Consider the following 27115-nt stretch of genomic DNA (forward strand, 5'->3'; position numbering starts at 1 on the left):
CCAAGTGTGACAAATACAAAGGTGAATGCTAGCATCAAACCATTGAACTGAAAACAGGGTCCCTATTGGAGGCATTCAAGAAAGTATTGAAGGAGCTGAAGGGGCTTGCAATCCCTTAAGAACAACAATACCAACCAACCAAAACTCACAGGCACTAAACCACTACCGAAACCATACACACAGACAGACCCATGGATCCATCTACATATGTAGCAGAAGATAGCCTTGTTGAGCACCAGTGGTAGGAGAATCCTTTGTCCTGCCAAACTTTGACACTGCACACCCAGTGTAGGGGAATGTCAGGGTCGGGAGGTGGGAAGGGAGGTGATTGGGGAGGGGGAACACCCTTATAGAAGAATGGTGAGGAGAATGGGATAGGCGGCTTATGGATGGGTAACCCAAAAAGGGAATAATATTTGAAATTTAAATTTAAAATATCTAATTAAAAAATTCCTCAAAGATTGGTCTTATAGAGGCATATTCCAGATTAAGATTCCCTCTTTTCAGATAACTGTATCTTTTTCAAATTGATATAAGAATAGCCAGAACATATACTTAGCTAGACCCATTTTTTAAAGTATGAATCCTAGGAAGAAACAAGTAATTGATGAGCAAGACCTTTGGATAGATTTCAGATACAGTGATAGTAATCATCAATAATTAGTAATTCTGTGATCAATAGAATTAATGTTCAAATATACTTTGTTGCAAAAGATTTAATACCATGAAGTGATATTTATAACTCCAAATGCAGATAAAGATGGCATTTAAACATCCTAAGATAGGCTGGCAACCAGCAATGCATGTCATTCAGGAATCTGACTCCAATTTCTAGGACATTGTTTATAGCACTCCCAGATATTGATCAGCTCTAACATACACAGGTCATGCCATTGCCAATCTAAAAATCATTTTCTAAACTCTGAATTTAGATTATGGAAATTTATTATGGTGATACTTTTCTTTGCACTATATTTTCTCAAATTTATAAAGTTCACTATAGACAGTTTCAGAACCAGAATAATAACCAAGGACCTCCAATTTTCACTCACAGTATAGCCAAAAAACCTACTGCATAATTCAAAAGGTAGTTTTTCTTTCCAAAGACAAAATTCCAAAATGAACAACCTTACGCTTAATTTGACTTTTAGGAAACATCGCAGCCAAAATTACTCTTTATTCTTGAATGTGAATTTTATGCTTTAATATAAGATGATTTTTGCCAAGGAAATTATCACTTTGCTAATCAGCAGCTTATAGTTAACACATTGAATATCTGAAAGCAAGAATCCATTCTTCAAACTGTAACGCACCAGCACTTCTGATGGCTAATCTCAAACACTCCCATGATTGAACACTTCTGATGGCTAATCTCAAACACTCCCATTATTGAACACTTCTGATGGCTAATCTCAAACACTCCCATTATTGAACACTTCTGATGGCTAATCTCAAACACTCCCATTATTGAAGAGACTCCTGGTAATACAACAGCAAGCCAGTCATAAGCAGAGCACACTTAACTTGATCAATGCACTATATACTCTTCTTCTTTACATTAATATTTCTTGCTCAGGGTATTATGTTTCCAACATTGAAACTTTGGAAAACACAATCAAACCATGGTGAATGACATCTGTCTCTTTAGATTCATAAATTCATTCACAATAATTTAATAATAACTTTCATAAGTGATATTTATAGAAAATCCATGCCACTTTTCAGAGTTTTGAATTATTTGAATAATACATCAGTATAATAACAGTTTAAAATTATATTATATTTCAGTTTGACTCAATGTATAAATGTTTATACTTTCTTTTCAGGCACATATATCTAGAATTGTCTTATTAATCTTTTTATATAAATAAGAAATTCTAGCATTGGTATAACTTAATTTTTATATCTTATATCTTTTTTATCATCACTATTTATTTATAAACACATTGCATTTACCTTATTATTTATTTTCCATTACTTTTGTGCCAGGCATGTGATTCATTGCTTTTCACCTAGTTTCTTCCATTCATGACTATATATTCTCCTTTGCTCAAAGTGGCTTTATACACTAGTAAACTAATTTAAAAGTATTGTATTTTGAAAATGTGTTTAAAACACTCGAGCTATCAAGTGTTTTAAAAAACTATTCTTTATCTGGGTATCAACTAGACATGACTGTGTAACCTAGTAAATATTACAAGACCACAAACAATAAACTTCAAATTTGAAATATGGCTCTAGTAAATGTGTGTTGCCTTAACAAAATAAATGACAAAATTTGTAAGCAGCAACATGATAAGGAACCATCTGTACACATTTTCTAGTAATTAACTTTTCTTTCTGAGAAGAAAGAGGGGACAGAGAGAAAAAAACTTGGTAGTTTAAGAGTTAAATCATCTGTGAACCTTTTATGGTTTTATGGACACTGACACAAGACACCACACAATTTATTCTAAGGTCTGGCTTTATTTTTTCTTCACAAATACATTTGATGTTAGAATGCTGCCATTCACATCAGTACCCTGAGCCATTTTCTTTCTTTTTGGTGTTAATCTTGTAATTTTTATTGATATTTTATTTATTTACGTTTCAAATGTCATCACCTTTCCTGGTTTACCCCCTGAAAACCTCCCATCTCATTGCATCTCGCCCTGTTTCTGTGAGGATGCTCCCTACCCAACCTCCCACTCCAGCCTCTGCACCCTGGAATTCCCCTATACTGGGGGAGTGTGTCCAGCCTTCACAGGACCCAGGGCCTCTCTGCCCAATGGTGTGCTACAAGTCCATCCTCTGCTATGCAGCTGGAGCCATGGGTCCCTCCATGTGTCCACTTTGGTTAGTGATTTAGTCCCTGGAATCTCTGGGGAAGGGATGTCTGTTTGATTAATATTGTTTTTCCTATGGGGTTGGAGACCCATTTAGTTCTTTCATTTCTTCCCCTAACTCCTCCGTTGGGGTCCCCATGCTCAGTCCGATGGTTGGCTACCAGCATCCTCATCTGTATTGGTCTGGCTCTGGCAAAGCCTCCCAGGAGACAGCTGTATTAGGGTCCTATCAAGAAGAACTTCTTGACATCAGCAATAGTGTCTGGGTTTGGTGTCTGCATGTGGGTTAGATCCCCAGTTCAGGCAGTTTTTGGATGGCCTTTCTTCAGTCTCTGCTCCATTCTGTCCCTTTATTTCATTAGAAGGGAGCAATTCTGGAATAAATTTTTGGAAATGGGCGGGTGGCCCCATCTCTCAACCGGGGGGGGGGTCTGTGCTTAACCACAGGATACAGTCTCTACATCTGATAGAAAGCTAATAACCTATATATACAAAAAAATCAAGAAGCTACAGTCCAGAGGACCAATAACCCTACTAAAAAATGGGATACAGAGCTAACGAATAATTCTCAACTGACGAATCTAGGATGACAGAGAAAAACCTAAAGAAATGTTCAACATCCTTAGTCATCAGGAAAATGGAAATCAAAATAACCCTAAGATTCCACCTCAGACCAGTCAGAATGGCTAATATCCGTGAGCCATTTTCCACTGAGCATCGTAAGGATAGATGAGGATAGATTCACTGCCCACAGAAGAACTGTCATTCCCTAAGTGTAGGATTCCTTCCCTATATGAATAGATACATCAAACCATCATCACAATGTTCTGCTAAAAGTAGGAACATGAATTCTCATGTTTGTTCTTTGTTGAAAATAGACAGCATAATCTACTGATTTCTTCAATGAGACAGTTGGAAGACACATTCATGTGAAGTGGGACATTCATGTGAAGGGGAAACTGCTGCTGGGTAATTTTTGTGAGTTTCATTCTGGAAAAGAATTGGGTTTACATTCTCCTTGTACATCAGGGCATCTCTAGGAATGATCAACATTAGTATATATCTTTGGAAATTGCAGGCAATGGGTTAGGTACATATACACCTGTGCAAAATTATAGGTTCAATGTTCCATTTCTCATGTCAGATACCTTATTGACCTGCCCCAAATCTACCCTGACCAGTTTTCTCTCATCTTAATGCGCATGATATTATTTCTCTTAATACCACTTCCATTCCTCAGTATCTGAACAGATGTCCAATCTTGGATTTTGAAGAAATCTCAATATCATTTTCATGTTTCAAAGACACTGTGTTTTCGTAGGACAGTGCCAAAACAAACAGCAACAACAACAAAAACAACCTGAGCCAAAACAAATGATCATGCTCATTTCATTCTCCCATATGTTATGATTTTTGGTTTAGTTTAGACTGCATAAAATGACTGTAAAATTAAATTTAAGTACTGATAAAAAGTTGGTTTATCTAATTTCCAAGAATTTTGTTATTAATAATTATAACTACAGAAGACTTCCTATATGTAAAATAAAGATTTTGCAATTTGGCATGAGTACAAGAATGAGCTTCTTTTTCTTTCTCCACTATTTCCTCCTTAGCCATATTCATGAAAAAATGACGTTCTTTACCTACATTACAGGTAGTGGTCATTTTCTCTGCACCTGAACTGATATCACTCCCAATAATAAATGTGTGTATATATGTGTGTGTGTGTGTGTGTGTGTGTGTGTGTGTGTGTGTGTGTGGTGTGTGAGTGTGGGCATGCATATATGTATGCACTTACATATGTAAAAATATGCAAATATATTATAGAATGCACTATACTCTATTCTTCATAAGTACCATTTGAAAAAGCACCATTATTCTTGATAAGTCTCTGTGGTGGTTCTGTAGTATCATTTGTTACACACACAAAAAATGCTTGTTAAAATGGCATTTATCTTTTAAGAATTTGTTGTATGCGTGCTCCACTATGTTTATAGCAGCCTTATTTATAATAGCCAGAAGCTGGAAAGAACCCAGATGCCCTTCAACAGAGGAATGGATACAGAAGATGTGGTACATCTACACAATGGAAGATTACTCAGCTATCAAAAACAATGACTTTATGAAATTCATAGGCAAATGGATGGAACTGGAAAATATCATCCTGAGTGAGGTAACCCAATCAGAGAAAAACACACATGGTATGCACTCATTGATAAGTGGCTATTAGCCCAAATGCTTGAATTACCCTAGATCCCTAGAACAAACGAAACTCAAGACGGATGATCAAAATGTGAATGCTTCACTCCTTCTTTAAATGAGGAAAAAGAATACCCTTGGCAGGGAAGGGAGAGGCAAAGATTAAAACAGAGACTGAAGGAACACCCATTCAGAGCCTGCCCCACATGTGGCCCATACATATACAGCCACCCAATTAGATAAGATGGATGAAGCAAAGAAGTGCAGACCGACAGGAGCCGGATGTAGATCGCTCCTGAGAGACACAGCCAGAATATAGCAAACACAGAGGCGTATGCCAGCAGCAAACCACTGAATTGAGAATAGGACCCCCGTTGAAGGAATCAGAGAAAGAACTGGAAGAGCTTGAAGGGGCTCGAGACCCCATATGTACAACAATGCTAAGCAACCAGAGCTTCCAGGGACTAAGCCACTACCTAAAGACTATACATGGACTGACCCCGGACTCTGACCTCATAGGTAGCAATGAATATCCTAGTAAGAGCACCAGTGGAAGGGGAAGCCCTGGGTCCTGCCAAGACTGAACCTGAAGCGAAAGTGATTGTTGGGGGGAGGGTAGCAATGGGGGGAGGATGAGGAGGGGAACACCCATATAGAAGGAGAGGGGAGGGGCTAGGGTGTTGTAGGCCCAGAAACTGGGAAGGGGAATAACAATCGAAATGTAAATAAGAAATACTCAAGTTAATAAAGATAAAAAAAAACAGAAAAAAAAGAATGTGTTGTATGTAACCTCTACTGTCAGTTTCCATATTAGTCATTCTTTACTTATCACCTTAAGAAACAGCACATTTGACCATCAGTAGAAAGTATCCTTTTAGTATGTAGTATACCAAAACATCATTTTCTCAAGAACGTCCTTATAAAGCATTAATGCAATGAGTATAAGGTGTATTTACCAGTGGTGGTTTTGTAGTCTTTGAATCTTCAAAGTTTGACCTCTCATTTTGTTTACTGCATTCCAATGATGTGTTGATGTCTTGAGATGAAATCTCCTCTGTGAAAGATGTAGATAAATCTATAGTTGACAAGGAACCCTTGCTTTCAAGTGACATGCAGGAATCAACAGGGTGTTTTTTTATTTTGGGGGTCTATATTTTTCTCTGTTTCATTTTTCTCGAAAGAAGTGGTATCTCCTATTTTTTTGAACTCATCAAAATAAATATCAGACTTCACAATGTTGCCAAAATCTGTCTTTGAAAAATCCATAAATACATTAAAAATAATTGATTATGTTGTTCAAAAACCAAAAGTCCAACAGTTGGGGACTCCGATGGTTAAAATGTTTTATATATAAATCTTCCTTTATTAAACCTTGTTTACACATTTCCATATTCCATTTTATCAGTTCAAATTTTGTTAAGGTAGGGCAAAGGGAGTCAATTGGATAAAACAGCAGTAATGAGGGCGCAAAAAGGAAAGCGTGGCAGGAATATCTTAGTCCCAAGATACAAAATGAGCAGGGCAATATTAGCCATTACCTCATTACATGTGCTCCAAGTCTCCTCATTTACTTCACTGTTTTGTACTGGGCTGCAGGCAGGAATCATCTGCTGTTCTTTAAAATTGTCAGTGTATAGCCTGACCTCAACCAATTAGACCCTGAACTGAAGCTCAGGCAACACAGTCTGTCATCCCCTTCCATCAAACTCTGTATGTGACTAATTTGAACCCAGTGTGGCAAAGAACTAGACAAGATGCTCTGAGGATTCAAAATATTTTAAGGATTTTACCACCAAATTAATTTCACTGTAAAGCACACCAACCATTATTTGTATTGGATAGAACTTAAGCTGTTCAACTCTTACTTTTGTTCCAAAATAAATACTTCTATTTGATGATAGATTATGTAAAATAGTAGAGAATTTAATAAACACTTCTCCGGTATAAATTCTATGTTATAGCAATGAAGTGTTGCCTGTCATTACCCAATAATTATGTAACATGAGGAAGATTCCGTATAATAGTCTTCATATGGAAATTATCTTTCAAACTGGTATATTTAATAAAAATGAGAAAAATTATGAAATGAAATAAACATGTATAGGAGATGTACTCCTATAATAACATCAGGCTGTAAATATGGTGTAATATCAACAATGCTTATCCCATAGAAAGATCCAAATATAAAAATATGATATGATAAAATAAAAGATGGCATCCACATTGAAAATTTTATAGATAATATCAATAATATTTTGCAAGACTGAAAGATACTACTGCTGAAAACCTTTCAGCATGCTCTGTAATGAATCCTATTAGGAGTACAATGATAGAAGCAAGGCAATAGGAGAAAATATTTGGGGAAATACATCTGAGAATGTGTATTATACAAACTATAGACAGAACTCTCAGAATTCTATAATAGAAAAACAAACACAATGGACAAAATGACAACTAAAATGAGCAAAATGTGAATAAATATTTCATTAAACTGATGCAGAGTGGGTATATGATATATACAGAGATATAGGTTGAAAACCTATCACTACCAACACACACACAGGCAGACAGAGAGAGAGAGAGAGAGAGAGAGAGAGAGAGAGGCACACATAGCACATGTTCATACTCATACACCCAAATCATATACAAATAGTAAGTAAATATATCAAGAAATGTTAAATGTCAGATTTCACTTTGGAGCTGGACATTGTAACCACATTAAACACTGCAGCAAAAGGAATTCTCTTTTCCTGTGGAAATGGACAATGTCTCAGTACTTTGGTAGAAATGTGGCTTCAGTATGAACTGTCATCCACAGGCTAATATGTATGCACACTTTGTCTCCACCTGATTGGGAAGGTTATAAAACTGTTAAAAGGTAGAGCCTTCAGGGAGGGAGAACAGCAGTAGGTATGGGATTTGAGATTTTATAGCCTGGCCTCACTTCTTGTTTTTCATCTCTCCTCCCTGTGTATATACGAAATGTGATGATTCTGATCCTTTGACTGCTGGGGATCCTGCTCTCATGTCTTCTTTGTCACAATGGACTGTATCCTTTCTGTGACTCTAATCTAAAATAAATCCTATATTCCCAACCTTCTTTGAGTATTTTATCAGAGTAACAGAATATTAACTCATACTTGGGTTTTAGAAGAAGCTATCCTCATAACTGCTAAAACTTAGACACAGAAGAATATTTTTTATAGTTTAATGTGAGTGCAAAGGAAATCCTTTGGTGCTTTGCAATTTCTGCTCAACATTGATGTAAAGAAAAAGCATCTCTAAACAATAAACATGTTTAAATATCTTTGAAGTAAGAGACAACTATTTGCATTCACAATTTTCTCAAAAACAATTGAAAGGGTGGCTTTAACTTGGCACAACAATACCAACTAAATGTGAGTTCAAAGTGACAAGTTCCAATGTGCATATACAGTTCATATGGGCAATACCAGGACTGATAGGACTGCTATGAAGGTACTGCTATTCCTCATCTTCTGCTGGCAAATCAGGTTATCAAAAGATTTAAATCAGTTACTTTATAAAAATGCCCACGTGTATGGATCATCTTTTTCAGAAAGATATACCTACTGGTTTCCTGAAAAATCTTAGGTTTATAAAACAGAGTGTTTGAAAAGAAGCTTTAAAATTATCCAGTAACTAAATCATCAATTAGTAAAAGCATGTCAGAGAAAGTTGACATTTTAAGGTGACTGAGGTTCAAGGGCAGATATGAAAATTGACTACCAGGTCAGGGCACTGCAGTGTGACTCTCTAGATAGTGATCTTAAATCTTAATTCAGAAAAGCCCAAAATTTCCATACAGCACTCAGATCTACAAAGTACAAATATCTAGAATGGAGGATACCACAGAAATAAAAACCAAATTTTTAGGCTTAGGGTTTCTAACACAAACTTTACATCCAATGTGATATTATAAGGAGCTGTTTAATTGTACAGGGAGACACTCATCACACTTTTACCACTAAAACTTTTTCTGTGTGACTTCAAAATTCCAGTTTACTTCATAATAAATTGTAAATAGAATTACATTGACTGTGTTTGCTTATAAATACAATGCTGTCATCTGTTGATTGAAAAGATTATTTTCAAGAGAATTATATACTTTCAATCGATTTTCTTCCAACTCCTCATCTTTTGTTTTGTAATGAACAGAATAATAAGCAACATGTTCCTCAACCACCACAGCTATTGTTTTTATTAAATTACTAATCTTTATTATTAAAATATATTAAGCAGAGAACAAAATGTTACCTTTTAACTCATCCTTGTGGTGCCCAGAATTTGTTCTCAAACACATACTTAAGAGGTCTGCTTTTCCCTTGTTGAAAATAAGGTGGTGATGGATATCATTTTCACCTGGTAAGCAAGTCTGATAATCCGGAAATGTAGAACTTATATGTTTAGGGACAAGCACAAAGAAAGTGTTGAAAGCAATGGTCTGAACGTTCTGGCTCACTAGTTACATAAGGTTATAATTTAATACTAGTTTTACATTTTTGTAGACATTCTATAGAATACAAACAAGTGCCATTATAGACAAAGATATTTGGCATAATTAATTGCAAGTATGTTGCAAAAATCTCAATCGAAATTTCCTATTTAATAATATATAGATATGTTTGATGTATTAGATTTTTCAGGAACATTTTAGTTTCATAGAATTACAATCATGGTGTCTCAGGAATGAATCTGCTCCATTCAGTGGTGGAGGTTAAAAGTAGTATGTAATAGTACATTTCAGTTATCAACAATGGATATTATCTGTGTACCCGGCTGTACTGTTACATTCACTCCAGACTAAGCAACACATGATTTCTATGAAGATAATATAATCGCAACACTCATGGATTACAGTTAACACAATCTGTCATTTGTGATTCAAATAAAAAGATAGGACAGTCTTGGATTTACCTTCTAATACTTTAAAACTAATGCCAAATCATAATGGGAATTTTCTTTACCGCCTTACTTGACACAAGAAGATATTGGATAATGTATATTAAAAAACAAAATAGGGGATGGTGAGATGATTGTATGTAGGAGGAGACTTCTTACCAAGTCTTGTGACCCAAGCTCAATCCCCAAAAACATATATGGTAGAAAAATTGAACCCATTCCTACAAGTTGTCCTCTGATCTTTTCTTTACATGCATATATGTATGTGTGTGTGTGTGTGTGTATGCACCAAACTATAGATAACTAAATAATTTCTTAAAAATAGCAAGCAGAAATGTCATTCATTCATTTCCTTAAAGAAAAACAACTGCACCTCTGCTGTTCATTATTTGAGACCCTACATCCAGACAAATATTTGTCTGGGATTCAAAGGCACCACTTATACTTAGAGCTACTGTGATATACTGGGAAGGGTAGAAGTTGGTCTTAACCAAGGTCTAGTAGAAGGGTTGAACAATAGGAGCTGGATCCCACTATTGAGGCATATTGAGCATTTGTTATTAACAAGAAAAATCCAACAGTTCACAGAAAGGGATTACTTTTAACTTTACTAAGACAAAAGATAATTTTGAACAAACATATGAAAATGACAAAAAGCATACAAAATTACAAATTGCTACTATACTTCTACTGACAATCATGTATTAGTTCTTGCCTAAAGAACAGTATTAGAGAAGCTCTTGAACCTGATCATTTATGTAAGTTCTTATTTTAGAGTTAATAAAGTACAGTCAAAATGTTTTTATTAGAAAATGAGTTAATATACATTATATCCAACTTGGAAAGCTATTCTAAAAGCTAACAGTCACTAAATTCCTAGGAATAACTGCAACTTTACTGTTTTATAAATGACTAAATTAAAATAATGTGTACAAATTGCTACAGGACTCAAGTAACATTAATAAACACTTACAAACCATGAATTTTCCAGCTAGAGAAATGGATGATATTGGCATGGCTATACTTCAATGTTTTATTATTATTTCCAGCTACACTGTAGCTCAGATCTACCCTATTGCCTTGTGTGTGCATGCAAATGCTTTTTTATTCTACCCCAACCCAGCCTGTTGTGATTGGTGTTTAAAAAGGAAACAATCAGAATGGAAAGAACTTACCTTAGTTGACTCTCTGAGTCAGCCAATTCAACTCTATAAGGCACAGCAACCCCTGGGTCTTCAAATTCTGCTCCATGAGTCTTAGTAAATGCATGTTACATAATGTTAATATGTTCAATAAATTCATTATACACTAGTCAGTTAATTGTGGATATATATGTGTGTGGATGTATAATTTTTATATATTTAGATATTTGCATATATTTAGATATTCTTATTCCTATTTCTATATATAAATTACATTATATATAATAGATATATAGTTTATTCTTACAAATGACTCTATAGTTATAACATACATCTTATAGAGGAACGAAATTCACCTGTTTTTCCTTGAGAAAATTTAATGTTTTGTCAGTTTTTATAATAGGCAAATTTGTAACAAATAATATCAATTTATGTAACAACTATCAATCCTAGTAGATTAGTGACTATTACTTTCCCAGTTTTCTTATTGCCATATCTACAATTTATTCTAAGAATCAAAATTTTATTGAATGATGTGTGTGTGTTTGACTAATATTTACCACTATTTAAATGATAAATAAAGCGTAAATAGAAGAAAAGCCATAGCAGCTACCAATCCAGCAGACATAGAGGAAGCAAGATGTGGACTCTGCATTCTCATCATTTTCTGAAATAACTATCCAAAATGACAAAAGTATTTTGAAGAAAATGGTAGTTCAGCTACTAGGTAAGTAGGAAGTCAAATACAGGGACTGGATCACATCTAAGTCACTTGGTCTGAGTTCTGCTTAGGAATCTCTGGCTCAACTATAACTTCCAGCAATATACTGATATTATTTTTTAAAAAACTCTTAAATAATAAATAATATATTTTCATTTAAAGAAAAATAACATTGATATTTAAGTAATTACATTTTACACCTACATATATTTAAATAAGATATCACGTAACGAAACTGAATCATTTATGAAAGGGTGAAAGAATAAAGAACTATAGAGGCACAAAACCCAAAATGTAGGAGCTAACATAGCAGAACACTTGCATTTCCTCCATGATGCATGCCTCTGAAAACTGGAAATATTGTTAGTATGTATATGCATTATCTAGAATAAAACATATAGTTTGCTATTTATTGACAAGGGGTAATCCAAACATGAATTTTTTCTTAAATTCTGATGGTTTTCACAGATATCTTAATGACAAAAACATGAAGCCATCGCTATTGCAAATTTTCTATGGCAAAGCATTGACATGATCATTATATACTTACACTATCCAGTTCTACTATTGTTAGAGATGGTGGAGGTCTTTCTACTTTCAATTTCTCTGCTGGCATAAAAAGGGGTGGATATTTTACTTTGATCTCTTCAACTAGGAAATAAGATTGGAAAATAATATTACCAGAAAACGTGTCTGATGATTTGCTGTCTAGATATAATACTAACAGTGAAAGAACAGTTTTTCATGAATCTACACAAAGAGTGAAACACTAAAGATTCCTTCAGCTCAAACAATGTATGCATTTTATTGCAGTTATCTTTTAAAAGAAGCTATTTAAATTCAAGCAATGTACTATAGTAAATAAAAGAAACTATGGTTTCATAGTCTATCTCAGAATAAGACATGGGCAAAAATTAAAAGCATGTGTCAATTGCTGCTTGGTTATACGATTTTAATCAATAAGTGTTAAAAGGTCTAATCAAAGCACAACTGACCATCACTATCAGAGTCATTTTCTTTCTGAGTGCACAGCGCCTCTGCAATGGCTTCACGCGGATGTGGGAACGTATTTGGTAGCATGGTATGAAGTTGCTCCAGGGGAGTTCTATAAACAACGAACATGCAATTAAAAAAGAAAATCATCTTAATTGAACGTTCCCAGACAAGATGTTTTACTTATCAGATAAGTGAGAATTCAAAATTAATGCTGAAATTTTGACCATAATATAAACTCACAGGTTAGTGTGATTAAGACAATTTGAATGTGATGAAGGATTTTTTTAAATCAATTCCACATCACATAAGAAGTTTGTCAACTTCATACTGTGTTTTCCTTAAGATCAAGACAAATGTAATGATACACTTATTCTCTCAAAAGCCTCATGGAATCCAAAGAACATGTCATGCTGTTGACAAGGCTAATTTACAAGTGTATGCTTTATCTCGCACACTTGGCACTGTATTTTGATGAGTTCTAAGGCAACCTGAAGGCATTTATCTAAACTTTCAACACATTGGTAGAGAGGTAAATTGGGTCCCATTATAAGAATTTGAAATGGTATGTCTGTGGAATCTGTTACCTAATTAACATCAATGGTGGATGTAGCATGCTTCAAATGGGAAACATGAAGCTTAGGAATTCTGAGACTTCAAAAGTGTGTATTCAAATGTTGTAGTGACCACAGATTTGTGAGGAGAGAGTTTACTTTTGAGTCAAATTAAAGTAGCTACACAATCCCCGTAGATCATGCAAACTCATATCGTTGCCAATGTAAAAGACAAGTAAAAGGAAAGGGTGATACTTTTAAACTCAAAATTTACACATTTCATTCTACTTTTAGTACATTCAAAAGTAGTATACACCAGATTAAATAATCTCTATTATGATGCTCATTAATAAGATGATATTGGGGGGGGGAACCTACTAGTTTTAGTCAGAGAACACAGCAAGAGGAGTAATTTGAGTACCCTGCCTCTACAAGCAAATATTCCTAATACGGTCTCACTTCACAGTACCTCATTTCTCAATAGTAAACGTACCAGCTGCGTGTTGTAATATATGGTATAAATCACATAAGTACAAAATATTTTGTGTTACTCAGCTTTACATTTTAAAATGTTCTATGAAAGAATAACTACTTCCAATCAGAATTTAACTAAGTTAAATACAAGAATATTAAATAATATAAAAAATCAAATGGAAATTAGCATTTGGTCACCATAAGCTGCTTTCTAGTTTATATTAGTTTATTGTGCTAATAACTCTCTATATAATATATATAAATGCAAATAAGCTATTAACCAAATAATTCATGAAGCAAACGTCTTTGGTTGATATTTTTAATCTTTATTTTATAAATAAAGACTTATAGAATTCTGATAACAGGATTAAAGAGTAGGGACTCTACATGCATATTTATGTTATATTAAAGACAAGAAAGAATACCAACAAAGTTTAAGTGACTTGCCATGAATAACCAACTAGCTACCCATTTATGAAATCTTGACTGGTTATTCCAACCCCAACACCACCAACAAACCATACTACATAAGTAAAGGTAAAAATACTTTCTACAAACGTAGTTACTTTTTTTTGGCTTTGAAGTACTTGCATTCAGTGTCTCTCTGTGTGTTCATGTATGCACATGTCCATGTACATGTTGTATAAACACATATATGCATCTGTATTCTCATGTGTATGCGGATGGTTTTGAGATGGCTGGTCATTCATTGGTGATGATATTTTAACTGCCTTCCACTTTATTGTACACAGTTCTCACTGGTCTTGATCTTGCCCAGTATAGGCTAGCTTGTCTGGCCAATGAGTCCCAAAGGTCTGCTTGTGTCTGCTTTCCTGGCATAAGGATTAAGAATATTTGCTACTGGGCACATTTTTTACATGGGTTCTATGGAATAAATTTAGGTTTTCACAGACTGGTTTATTGATCCTTCATACCCAGACTTACTGATATAAATCCATTTAAATATAAAATAAATCTGACCAGGAGCTTATGCCTGAGAGTTCAATCCCCAGAAAAGTACCTACTGTTATTTTTATTGGATATTTTACGTAGGTGCATTTCAAATGTTATCCCCTTCCCCCCTTCTCCCATAACCCTCCCCTTCCCCCTGCTTCTATGAAGATGTTCCCACTTCCACCCACCCACTTCCACCTCAACATCCTGGAATTCCCCTACACTGGGGAAACAAGCCTTCATAGAACCAAGGGTTTCTCCTCCTATTGATGGCAGACATACCATTCTCTGATACATATGCATCTGGAACCAAGGGTCCCTCCATTTATATTCTTTGGTTGGTGGTTTAGTTCCGGGAGCTCTGGAGGGAGAGGGGGAACTCTGGCTAGTTGATACTGTTGTTCTTCCTATGGGGTTACAAGCCCTTTCAGCTACTTCAGTCCTTTTGTCTAATGGACATAGAATGTGTCTGATTTCTAAACACAGATCTCTCTCCCTGTAGATTAATGCAGTCTTCAATACTCATCTAAAACCCTTTGTATAGCAAACAACAACTAGAACAAAAACTCAAAAATGTTCAAAATGTAGAGAATACATATATGTGAAGTGCTCATGCATAAATGGAATATCTATTTAGATGCCCTTTCTTCCCATGTCTAAGGGAACAACATGAAGCAGAGTCAGACTGTAGAGAAAACTGGGAAGAAACAACATATTCTGAGCAATACAGGATCACTACATACATAAATACTTAACAACTGTGGTTGTTTACAAAAGACCGTATAAGATAAATCCAGTCAACCTGTCAGTTGGGAAGGGAAATGGTAAGGGAAAGGAGCACAAGAGAAACTATTGGAAGTTGTGGCTGATTGGAGAGGATGTGTTGGTTTTATTGAGGGACATGGTCTCTGGTAGGGCAACTATGCTCCAGTAGATGCCCCCACACCCATAGTCATTGGGCCATCACTAATTAAGGAGAAAAGAAGAGAGATAAAATACTTTCTTGAATAATTCCAATTTTTAAATGAAAGAGAACTAAAAATCATCAGTGGAATAGCAAAGAAGAATTATGACTAGGCTCAGAAAGTAGTCTCAGACAGAATATCACTCACAAGAAATAATATCTTTGAGAATGTTCCAAAGATGAAATGGACTCACTTAAAAATCATATATATGTGTATGTATGTGTATATGTATGTATAATAGAGCATGGACCTTGTGATCACACTTTGCCTGCAGGATAGTTTTATTCTTCAAAATGTTCGTGAGCATCATGGCACCCATGTTCCTTAGGAGGCAGTAGGACTATAGAAATTCTGTACTTAGAGTGAGGCTACTTTGTCAAGATTGTCAGAGACATCTCTGAGATGTAAAAAATTGAGTTTATATAATACAAAGTCAAAAATTCTATAAATCTATGCATTGTTAAAATTGGCAATGACAACCAAAAGGTATTAAGGGAATACAACTGGAAAGAGAGAAGTCAAAGTATTGCCATTCACAGATGATAAGATAGTGTACATAAATGACCCCAAAAATTCTACCAGAGAACTCCCACAGCTGATAAATACCTTCAGCAAAGTGTTTGGACACAAAGTTAACTAAACCAAAACATGACAAAACAAAGCAATACAGTAGGCCTCCTTTATTGAAATGATAAATGGGCCAAGAAAAAAATTAGAGAATCAACACACTTAACCATAGCCACAAATAATATAAAATATCTTGGCATGACTCTAACCAAGCAAGTAAAAGATCTGTATGATGAGTCTTTGAAGAAAGAAATCGAGGATGACATCAGAAGATGGGGAAAATAGCTCATGCGTCTATGGCATCTATTCAATGCAATTCCCATCAAAATTCAAAAGAGCAATTTTCAACTTCATATGGAAAACAAAAATCTCAGGATAACAAAAACAATCCTGAACAATAAAATAACTTCTGGAGGCATTACCATCCTTGATCTCAAGCTATACTACATAGTAGTAGTAATAAAAACTGAGTATTATTCGTACAGAAACCAAAAGGTTGATTAAGGAGTGGAATCAAGGACACAAAAATAAACCCACCGACCTAAGGGCACTTGATTTATGACAAAAAAGGTAAAACCATATAATGGAAAAGAGAAAACTTCTTCAACGAAAGGTGCTGATCTAACTGGATGTCTGAATGTGGAAGAATGAAAATAGATCCATGTCTGTCACCCTGTACAAAACTCAAGTTCAAGAGGATTAAAGGTCTCAATATCAAACACTAAATCTAATAGAACAGAAACTTGGGAATAGCCTTGAACTCATTGGTACAGCAGACAACTTCCTGAACAGAACACCAATGGGAATGGTTCTACCAGAAGACCCAACTATACTACTAGTGAGCGTATAACAAAAAGACATTCTACCATCCCACAAAGACACTTGCTCAACTATTTGCATAACAGCTTTATTTGTAATAGTTAGAGACTGGGAAAACACTAGATGATTCTCATGTGAAGAATGTATATAGAAAATGTGGCACATCTATATAATGGAATATTCAGCTAGTAAAAATCAAAAACATAAATTTTGCTGACAAATGAATGGAGTTTGAGAATATTATCCCTAGTGAAGTAACCCAGTTCCAGAAAGACAGGTACAGTATGTAGTACCTTATAAGTGGACATTAATCAAAAGTGTAGGACAACCATGCTTCAATCCACAGACCCAAAGAATCTGGAAATAAAGGGGCTCCAAGGCAGGATTAGTGAATTATACTCAGAAGGAGAAACTAAATAGTCATCAGAGTTAAATGAAGAGAGGAACTGGGTAGGAGAGGTGAAGCAGGAAATGGGAATGGTGATCTTGGGGGCAGGGTGAGAGGGTTTGGATTGAGAATGGAAATCGACTCTGGCCATCTCTGTTGACAACCTGGAGGTCTGGGACAGGAGAGAGTACTAGGAGTTTGTGCAGGTGACCCTAGGTTAGATTTCTATCAGAGGGGGATATGGAGACTGATATGGTCACCCCTATATCCAGGAGGTCTTCCAAATGATGGATGGAGCTATCAATACACCCACAAAACCTTCAACCTGAAATTTGTCTCCCCCCCAAAATGTGCAGGGATAAAGACGGAACAGAGACTGGGGAAACAGGCATCCAATGATTGCTGCTACATGACACCCATGTGAGAGAGCCAACCACTGACAGACACTATTAGTAATAGCCTACTATGCTTGCAAATAGGAACCTAGCATAACTGTCTTCTGAGAGTATTCATCAGGCAGCAGATGGAGGCAGATGCAGAGACCCGCAGCCAAAAACCTGGCAGAGCTTTGTCAGTCTTGTGCAAGAGTGGGAAAGATAAGTGATCAAGTCCACGGGAGTACGGATAACACAAGAAGACCCAGAGAGTTAACAAACCTGGGACCATGGGGGTTCTCAGGGTCTGGTCTGCACAACCAGGAAGCATGCAGGAGCTGGACTTAGACACACTACATGTTTGTCGCAGATGCACAGCTTTGTCTTCATGTGAGTCCCCTAATAAGGGGAGCAAGGGCTGTCTCTAACTCTGTTCCCTGCCATTGTATTATATTTCCCTCTACTTGGACTGCCTTGTTGTGCCTCAGGGGAAGAGGATGTGCCTATAACTGTTGGGATTAGATGTTCAGGGTAAGGTGGTACCCAAGCCAAGCTCCCCTTCTCCTCAGAAGTGGGAGAAGGGGTATTGTAAGGGTAAGACTGGGTAGACAGGAGGGAGAGGGGCTGTAATTGAGATGTAAAATGAATTAAAAAATAAATATAAATAGAAATTTAAAAAAGAAAAATGAACTGATTATAATTAATTAAAGTGAGTGGAGCAGAGACTAAAGGAAAGGCAACCCAGAGACTGCCCCACCTGTGGATCCATCCCACATGCAGCCACCAAACCCAGTCACTACTGCTGATGCCAAGAAGTGCTTGCTGACAGGAACCTAATATGAATGTCTCCTGAAAGGCTCTGCCAGAGCCTTACTGATATAGATTAAGATGCTTTCCCCCAACCTGGACTGAGCACAGTAACCTCAATAAAGGAGATAGAGAAAAGAATGAAAGACCTAAAGGGGTTTGCAACCCCTTAGGAAGAACAGCAATATAAATCAACCAGACCCCCAGAGCTCCAAGGGACTAAACCACCAACCAAAGAGTATACATGGGGGGAGCCATAGCTGCAGCTATATATGTAGCAGAGGATGGCATTGTCTGGCATCAATAGGAGGAGAAGCCCTTGGTCCTGTGAAGGCTTGATTCCCCAGTGTAGGCGAATGTTAGGGTTTTGAGGTGGGAGTGGGTAAGTGGGAGGGGGAACATCCTCATAATAGTAGGGGGAAGAGGAATGGGAGAGAGAAGAACCTGAAAAGGGGATAACATTGAAAATGTAAGTACATAAACTATCCAATAAAGGTTATAAAGTTAAAGATCTAATCAATTTTAAATTAATTTAATTTTAAAAATGTTTTTATTTAATATATTTGTAAGTCTCAAATATCTATACCAAAACATAGCAAAGCCATTTTAAATGAAATCTTTGTGTATTGTATACTTTTGTTATTATTTTTAAATTTCATACTTAATTTTTGTCTTTTCCAAGAAACATCATTTTAAATTTCTCAAGATTAAAATGCACCATTTATGTGTATATATAAATTTAAGTAATTAAAACTGTTGCTAATATAGTTAAAGCTTCATGGAATTTTAAAACTGCTTTAAAATTAGTCATGCAAATGTGAAATAGACTTACAAATACTGACAAAATGAAATAAAAATAACTTCTATTTCATAAGAAATGGTAATATTAAAATTCTACTGAATACCTTCTGTATTTTTTAAGCCATAATTTTTCCATGTACGACAGACTGTCTTCTGTGAATTCGATATTAATTGGTTCTGCCCAAATTTTCAAATTAGTTTGTACTTCACATTCTTCCACCGATTCTACAAAAATAAACACTGCACATAATTAATGTAGCCAGGCCTATGAACTCTCATATATTTTCTTTAGATAAAGAATTGTATCAATTGTTTAGGAAGGGTTATTCTTTGGCATTTATCCCTGTAAAGTTAATTATTATCGTGCTATGATATATGATATTAATACAATACTGAGGCTAAGATGTAAATAATTATAAATGCTTTTTTAAAAGTGATTTTAATAAATCATTCTTTGGACAATTTTTTTCAAAATCTCTAGAAATGAAATGATTTTATGATTCAAAAGCTTTCCACATGAAATATTATCTTAAATGAGAAAGGTAAATACAGAGTACTTGTGCATTCTACCCACACAGCACTGCATACACACCAAATATATTATAGCTTTCTGATAATAGTTACACATTACAGGGAATAGAAAATAATTTATAATATATGTTATCTCATTCATACTGAGAATATTACCACCATGAACGTTTGCTTTTGATGTCCCAATTACTATTATTTCTGAAGCACCACAAACCAAAAACTACTCAGAGCTATTTGAAACTGATCAAGCTTTGGCCTAACCCAGAAGTGGTAGACACTCTCACCTCCAGATACTATCCTCTATGTAGACTACAGACAGCACCAGTATAGAATCCTCCAAGAAAAAGAGGAAAGGGAAGTTGTAAAGTTTAAAAACATTTTTTAAGGTATTCTAACACCACAACACCATGCTAGTCCTAACCTCATATTGCAGACTTTAGTGATTAGCATTCACCAATAGTCAAATGCCAGCAGCTAAATAAACCAGAGGAACTTAGTTCCCAACTACCCAAGAGTATTGTAGTATTGAGAAAAAGAAAGAGTGGAAATTTGGAGAGAGTAACAACCATTATCTACGACATAAAAGAAGAGAAAGAGTTAAGATTATGAGTGTGAATTATGAATAAAATCATGATAGATGATGACCTGAACCTAAAAGAATGGGAGCAAAAGAGCTGAAAGGTGGAGGAAGGGAGGTTACCTAGATATTTTTTTCAGAGAGAGGAAGCACTGTACTTGAGTATTGTACTTTATACTAAACAAAGTTGTAAGAAGTGCAGGGCTAAAACAAGTGACCCGTGTTTTACTTTTCTCCATTCACCAATGGCACAATCTCAGAAAACAAAGATAAGATGTGGTCTTCATGTGTAGAAAGAAGTGTTGTTTCCCTAATTACCTAATATAAATAGTCTTCAAGCTGTCAAACGTCCACAAAGTAAAACAGCTAAGGCCATTTCATTATTAAAGATCATTTAACTAGAGATATGTCTGCTCCCGACAACACCACCCTCTTTGTCCAAAGAAGATTTGAACATCTTCACCTGCAGGAGAGATTGCTTTCATGGCAAGACAGCCACTGGGTACAAATTACCCATTTCATCTACAAGCAATACTGTCCAAAAAAAGACACATTTTACAGAATATTCAACTACTGACTTTGTGGAGACAGGGTCAGAGGCCCTTCAAATGTCTGCTTTATAGGTCTGTCAGATGCTTTATAGGTCTGCTATAGACTGATGCTCCAAAATTTTGAGGAATGAGAGACTGTCCAGGTACTCAAGCTATGTCTACAAACTGGTTAAGATGTGAAAACTATTTGCACATCCTATGTTTTCAGGTAATATTTGGTTGTTCTCAAATTTCTGATGGGGTTGGAGACTAGTTTAAGTTTCATACTCAAATTCAAGTTGCTTAACATAGAGAGATGTTATAGAGTAGATGACATGGTTTTTCAATGTTGTTACAGGCTAAAATTCTAAACATAATCCAGGGGTAGAATCATAATTTTTTCAGTAAAGAAATACAGTAGAATACTTTATCTAATTGACAAATTGATAGACTAGATGTTATTGTACTTCATACTGTGTAATTTACTTAATTGTTATGGTTTTGTTCAATGTGTATATGGGAGAAGAGTTTGGTTTGGTTTGTTGTTGTTTGGGCTTTTTGGGGGGCTTTTTGTTGTTTTTGTTTTGCTTTCTTATTGGACAGAAAAGGTGAGATGTAGAGGGAAGTATTGTTTCCCTAATTGATTCTAGATAGTGTCAATAAAAGAGGCAGAAACCAATTGCTGGGTGAAAGGAAAAAGGTGGGACTTCTGGGTCCCAGGAGAAAAAAGGGATGCAAGGAAAGGGGAACTCGGACCAGGCTTTGGAATGATGGACAAGAAAGCTACAGTCATATAGGTCTTGGGGCTCCTAGAGTTTGTTACCTCCACGAGGTGGGGCCAAAGAGGTTGGAGGGAGCTAGCTGATAGGATCTGGACAAGAAATTCTTCTCGCAGTCATTGAGTTATCTGGCTTGTTTTAAAATAATAAAACTGTCTAAATAATGATAAAGCCAAGAAGGGAATTCTGACAGGAGCTTTATATAGCCTTTCTCCTGAGAGGCTCAGTCAGAGCATGACAAATACAGAGACGAACGCTAGCAGCAAACCACTGAACTGAGAACAGGGTGCCCATTGGAGGAGTTGGAGAAAGGCTAGAAGGAGCTGAAGGGGTTTGCAACCCCATAAGAACAACCAACAAGAGTTCCCAGGGACTAAACCACCACCCAAAGAATATACATGGAAAGACTCATGGTTCCAGGTGCATATGTAGCAGAGGATGGCCTTGTTGGGTACCAATGTGAGGAGAAGCCCTTGGTCCTGCCAAAACTGGACCCCCCAAAATAAGAGAATGTCTGGGCAGGGAGGTGGTAAGAAAGAGTGGTTGGGGAGGGGAAAACACCCTTATAGAAGGGGGAGGGGAGGGGGCCAGGGCTTATGGACTGGAAACTGGGAAAGAGAATAACATTTGAAATTTAAATACAAAAATATAATAATGATAATAATGATGATGATGATGATGATGATGATGATGATGATGAAGATGATGATGATGATGATGATGATGATGATGATGATAAACAACTGTCTAGTGTTTTCTATATTCAGAGCTAAGAGGGCAGCTGGGGCAGATATTGGATCCTTGGCAAAAATAGCTTGGAGGGGCTGGGAGAGCGATCTTCCCTCCCCACCACCTCCACCCCCAGGAAACATGGTCAGCTTACATTGACAAAGCTGAGAAAGACTGGTGGCAGCTGATCTCATAGCCTAGCCAGGAACTCGAGCAGAACTCCTGAGTAGGCTAAAGCATGTTTTTCTGCTGTTATTTTGTTTTGTTTTGTTTTGTTTTGTTTTTGAATATTTTATGTATTTACATTTCAAATGTTATAACCTTTCCCCATTCCCCCCTCTCCCATAACCCCCTCCCACTGCTTTTATGAGGGTACTCCCCAACCCACACCTTCCCACCTCTCAAACAATGGCATTCTCCCACTGGGCATCAAGCTTTCACATGACCAAGGGCCTCTCCTCCCATTGATGCCTGACAAGCGGCTGGAACCATGGGTCCCTCAATGTGTACTCTTCGGTTGACGATTTTTTTTTAAATTACATTCAACATTCATGTGTTTATCAATGTCTGTGATAATCAATTCTAATAACAAACATCTACTGCTAGGAGAAGAATCTTCCCTATACACTCAGCAAGACACTTTGCTCCTCAACTGAAGGGCATAAAGATGCACGAACTGTGGCTTCCAGACAGAAAGATCTCATGAGTTTTGTTTTACCATATTGCTTCTGGCTCAACAATCTTCTCTTCTGAGACTTTGGGTGAGATTCTCTACCACTCATTCTTTTGAAAACACAAGCATTTTTCTTAACATATAACACAAAATCCTAAAGTAAATGGATGCCTGAAGAATCTGAGGAATACCCAGGAGACCAGAGTAGAGGAACCCAAGCAAGCCAATGGGAAAATGTCAACAGGGAGGTCAGAGGGAGAAGAACTTTAGCTCACATAATGGCCTCTGGCCAGCAAAAGCACCTAACATTCACACTGAAGAAAAAAAAGTTTTGGTTGACTGAAATGAATTAAGGTAGAAATCAGTGATAAAAATATCTGAGAACTGGGGAAGTTAAAGCACAGGACTCTGCTAAATAGCCGTGGAACACAAGGATGCTTAATGTAATTCATAATAAAAGCTGCATGTATTAAACATAGTACTTATCTCCATTATTTGAGTATAATCTTAAGTGCCTGGCAATATTAAGTGTTGGTGATAATGAAATTCAACAGAAAACTCGTATGCACTTCAGATTAAAATGTTGCAATGGAGTATAAAATGTTGAAAATAGTTTTCGTAATAGTTCATCTTTATCTAGTTTACTTGAGAACATATATATTCCTGACAAACCAGCTAGTTTTCTCTCAAGTGATGACATACTTGGAAATGTATATAGGGCCTACTTCAAGACCTACACACACAAAAAAAAATTATGGTAGTAATATTTGACATGCTCAAAATGGGAAATACATTTTAAAAAATCAACATTGAAACAAACATAGTGGAACATTCACATAAAATAGATTAACAAACATTGAAAGTACATGAATTATAACCAAACACATTTTTGTGCATGAATTCCATATAAATAATACTGAGTCATATGAGATATAAAATATAAATAACATAATTCCATACACACACACATTCACAAACAAACACACACACACACACACACACACACACACACACGCACGAAAGACCCTGGAGGAGCTTGAGAAAACAGAGAGCAGTCATATGACATGGGAGAATGACAGATGCTTACTAGTCTTTTCCTCCATGTGCTGTATAAAATTCACAATCCTTCTGTTATACCCATTTTAATATAGAATATAAAAACTAAAATGAAATTAAAATATTTAAAATCACACATTATATTACTAATAAAATGTTTAATATTTTTCAGAGAATCAAAATTAAAAATGCCAATAACAGTCCTTCTTGTAACTATTTCTACAAAGGAGTTTCATTGTAAGGAAGAATGAGAATAAGTGATAAAAACAATCGCTCCATACAAAACATTTCAACTTTTATTTCCAAACATCCATCAGATTATCATAGCATTTTCCCCCAACTACTTATCCTAAATACACCTTAGTCTTTGCTGGTCTATCACAGCAAAACAGAAAATGAAAATAACACAGAAAATAAAAACATTTTCTCTTTTCAAAACTCTCAGTTAAATATATTCTTCAAATTCTGTAAAGCCACATAATTCCTTTCTTCCCTGGGATTCCCATTCCCCTACGAAAATGTTAGACAGAAGACATCTGCCACCCACCACCATTTATATGTGGGTTCCAATCAGTCTCATCTTTGTGGTGTAGCAATGGCAGAATTACTTCTTTAACTGTGCTCTAACAAAGACAGGAAAGTGACAGTTCATGGTGACAAACTTCAAAACATCAGAGAGTAGTTTGTTCTTCCTGTTGTAGGGGAAACATGACAGGAGTTTCATAAATCATAACAGTAGCCGGAAGGAAAAATACCCAAACTCATGAGGTACTGTCTCCTAACCAGGATCATGTTGAACCTTGTGTTAACTATTACAGGGAAATATTAAGATTAGAATTTCTAGAAAATATGACACATGTTAAGAGAAATGAATTCTGGGGCTGGAGAGATGGCTCAGTGGTTAAGAGCACCGACTGCTCTTCCAGAGGTCCTGAGTTCAATTCCCAGCAATCACATGGTGGCTCACAACCATCTGTAAAGAGATCCGATGCCCTCTTCTGGTTTATCTGAAGACAGCTACAGTGTACTTATATATAATAAATGGATAAATCTTAAAAAAAGAGAGAGAAATGAATTCCATGGATGTAACTACACTTTTCTCATAGTGATATGAGACAATATTCTCTGGGGATATTATGGTAATAAATAGGGATTACATAGGACATATAACATAGGCAGAATAAAATATCTGTAGCAGAAATATATTTTCATGATAATAAATCACTATAGCTTTTAGGATAAAAAAATTCACTACAACCATTCTATGTGTAACCAAATTACCCTAATGATATCCATCTAATAGCTAATCACTGGCTCTTGGGAAATAGAAGGAAACCAAGGTGTTGCCATCTGCACAATGCTACAAAACCTGAGGGATATTGTAATTAGATCATGAGAACATCCTAGCCCTGACTCATTTCAATGATAAACAGGTATAAGTGAAATAAACTCTTTCCACTCTAACTTTTGGTCACAATGTTTCATTGCAGCAATAGTAACCTTAACACAGCTTCCATGTGCGCAGAACTCATACAGCTCATGGAGAAAAACCATGAATTATACTTCTACTTCTTATTATATCTGGTGACAGAAATAGAAAAAAATGCATTTACTGAGCCTAGCAATAGAGCTAGCAGTCTAAGTGTGAAATGTTGTTTGCCTATTTCTAAATTTGTGTTCATGAATAGAAGGTTTTATTGCAGCACAGCAATACATTCATGTGCTGTCTCTGACCTTTTCCTTTCTCTATTTAGAAGATTGGTGACAGGAACCATGAACTTGCTTACAGCAAAAGTTTGTCAAGTTCTGTAATAGATAAAGGGTGTCTTTTCAGTTGTAAATGCTGATACCTTTTCAAGTAAATATATAGAATCTACAAAGCAACTGTGGTTAGTTTGATAAACTTTATAATGGTCTGAATCATCCACTGAATGCTGGATTTTGCGCTAAATGAGGATTGATGACATTTTTATAATTCCATAAAGTATTAGGTTCAGGCATTTCATTTTAGCATATAAATGATTAGGGAAGGAAGAGAAAATTCTAGGATCTACTTATGTACAAACCTATCAATTTTTATATCACCATTAAGTCTTGTAGGGTAAGATTCTTTCAATAATTTATGTCTAAGGAAATAAGTCAATATTGGGCCCATATTTCCAATGAAGCCAATATGAGAAAAAATTAAAACAAGTTATCATCTTTCACTTTATTTTTAATAAACCAGTATAGGCTCAAAGTTAGAGTTTAAGAAGGTTTCTGAAGCTCAGGGCATTGCCTTTCGTTTCATTGCATGCCCTGGATAACTTTTGCTCCCATTGAGGCTGGTTTAGGGTTGCTATTCCTGCCATGAAACACTATGGCTAAAAAGTGAGTTGTAGTATAAAGAGTTTACTTCACTTACACGTCTCTGTTAATCATTGACAGAATCAGGGCAAGAACACAAACAGGACAGGAACCTGGAAGCAGAAACTGATGAAGAGGCCCTGAAGGAATGCTGCTGAGTGGTTTGTCTCTTGTGGTTTGCTTAGCCTTCATACAGAACCATCTTAGAGGTAGCCCCATTCACAGCAGGCTTGACCTTCCTGCATGAATCAATAATTTAAGAAATGCCCCATAGACTTGCCTTACAGGCCAATCTAACGGAGGCATTTGACCAACTGAGGGTTTTTTCCCCTCTCAAATGATTATAGTTTGTGGCAAGTTGACACAAAAATTAGCTATCACAGTTTGTTGA

The 27115-nt window shown here is 35.9% G+C and overlaps 1 protein-coding gene across 14 annotated transcripts in view; it reads right to left on the reverse strand.

Moving 5' to 3' along the window:
* The window catches only part of Zbbx (zinc finger, B-box domain containing), a 111287-nt gene that overhangs the window by 28558 nt on the left and 55614 nt on the right, over positions 1 to 27115 (reverse strand). For 4 of the 14 annotated variants that reach the window (XM_063282109.1, XM_008761103.4, XM_006232495.5 and 1 more), the window contains 6 exons: positions 19608 to 19743; positions 12803 to 12912; positions 12358 to 12458; positions 11120 to 11199; positions 9300 to 9439; positions 5981 to 6078 (listed from right to left, as the gene is read on the reverse strand). In XM_063282109.1, coding sequence (XP_063138179.1) covers positions 5981 to 6078; positions 9300 to 9439; positions 11120 to 11199; positions 12358 to 12458; positions 12803 to 12912; positions 19608 to 19743 — 665 coding nt within the window. The remainder of the gene's footprint in view (positions 1 to 5980; positions 6079 to 9299; positions 9440 to 11119; positions 11200 to 12357; positions 12459 to 12802; positions 12913 to 19607; positions 19744 to 27115) is intronic. The other 10 variants (NM_001029922.2, XM_008761104.4, XM_063282112.1 and 7 more) reach the window with 5 other exon arrangements.

Source organism: Rattus norvegicus, chromosome 2 (genome assembly GCF_036323735.1).
Source record: "Rattus norvegicus strain BN/NHsdMcwi chromosome 2, GRCr8, whole genome shotgun sequence".
Classification (NCBI taxonomy): domain Eukaryota; kingdom Metazoa; phylum Chordata; class Mammalia; order Rodentia; family Muridae; genus Rattus; species Rattus norvegicus.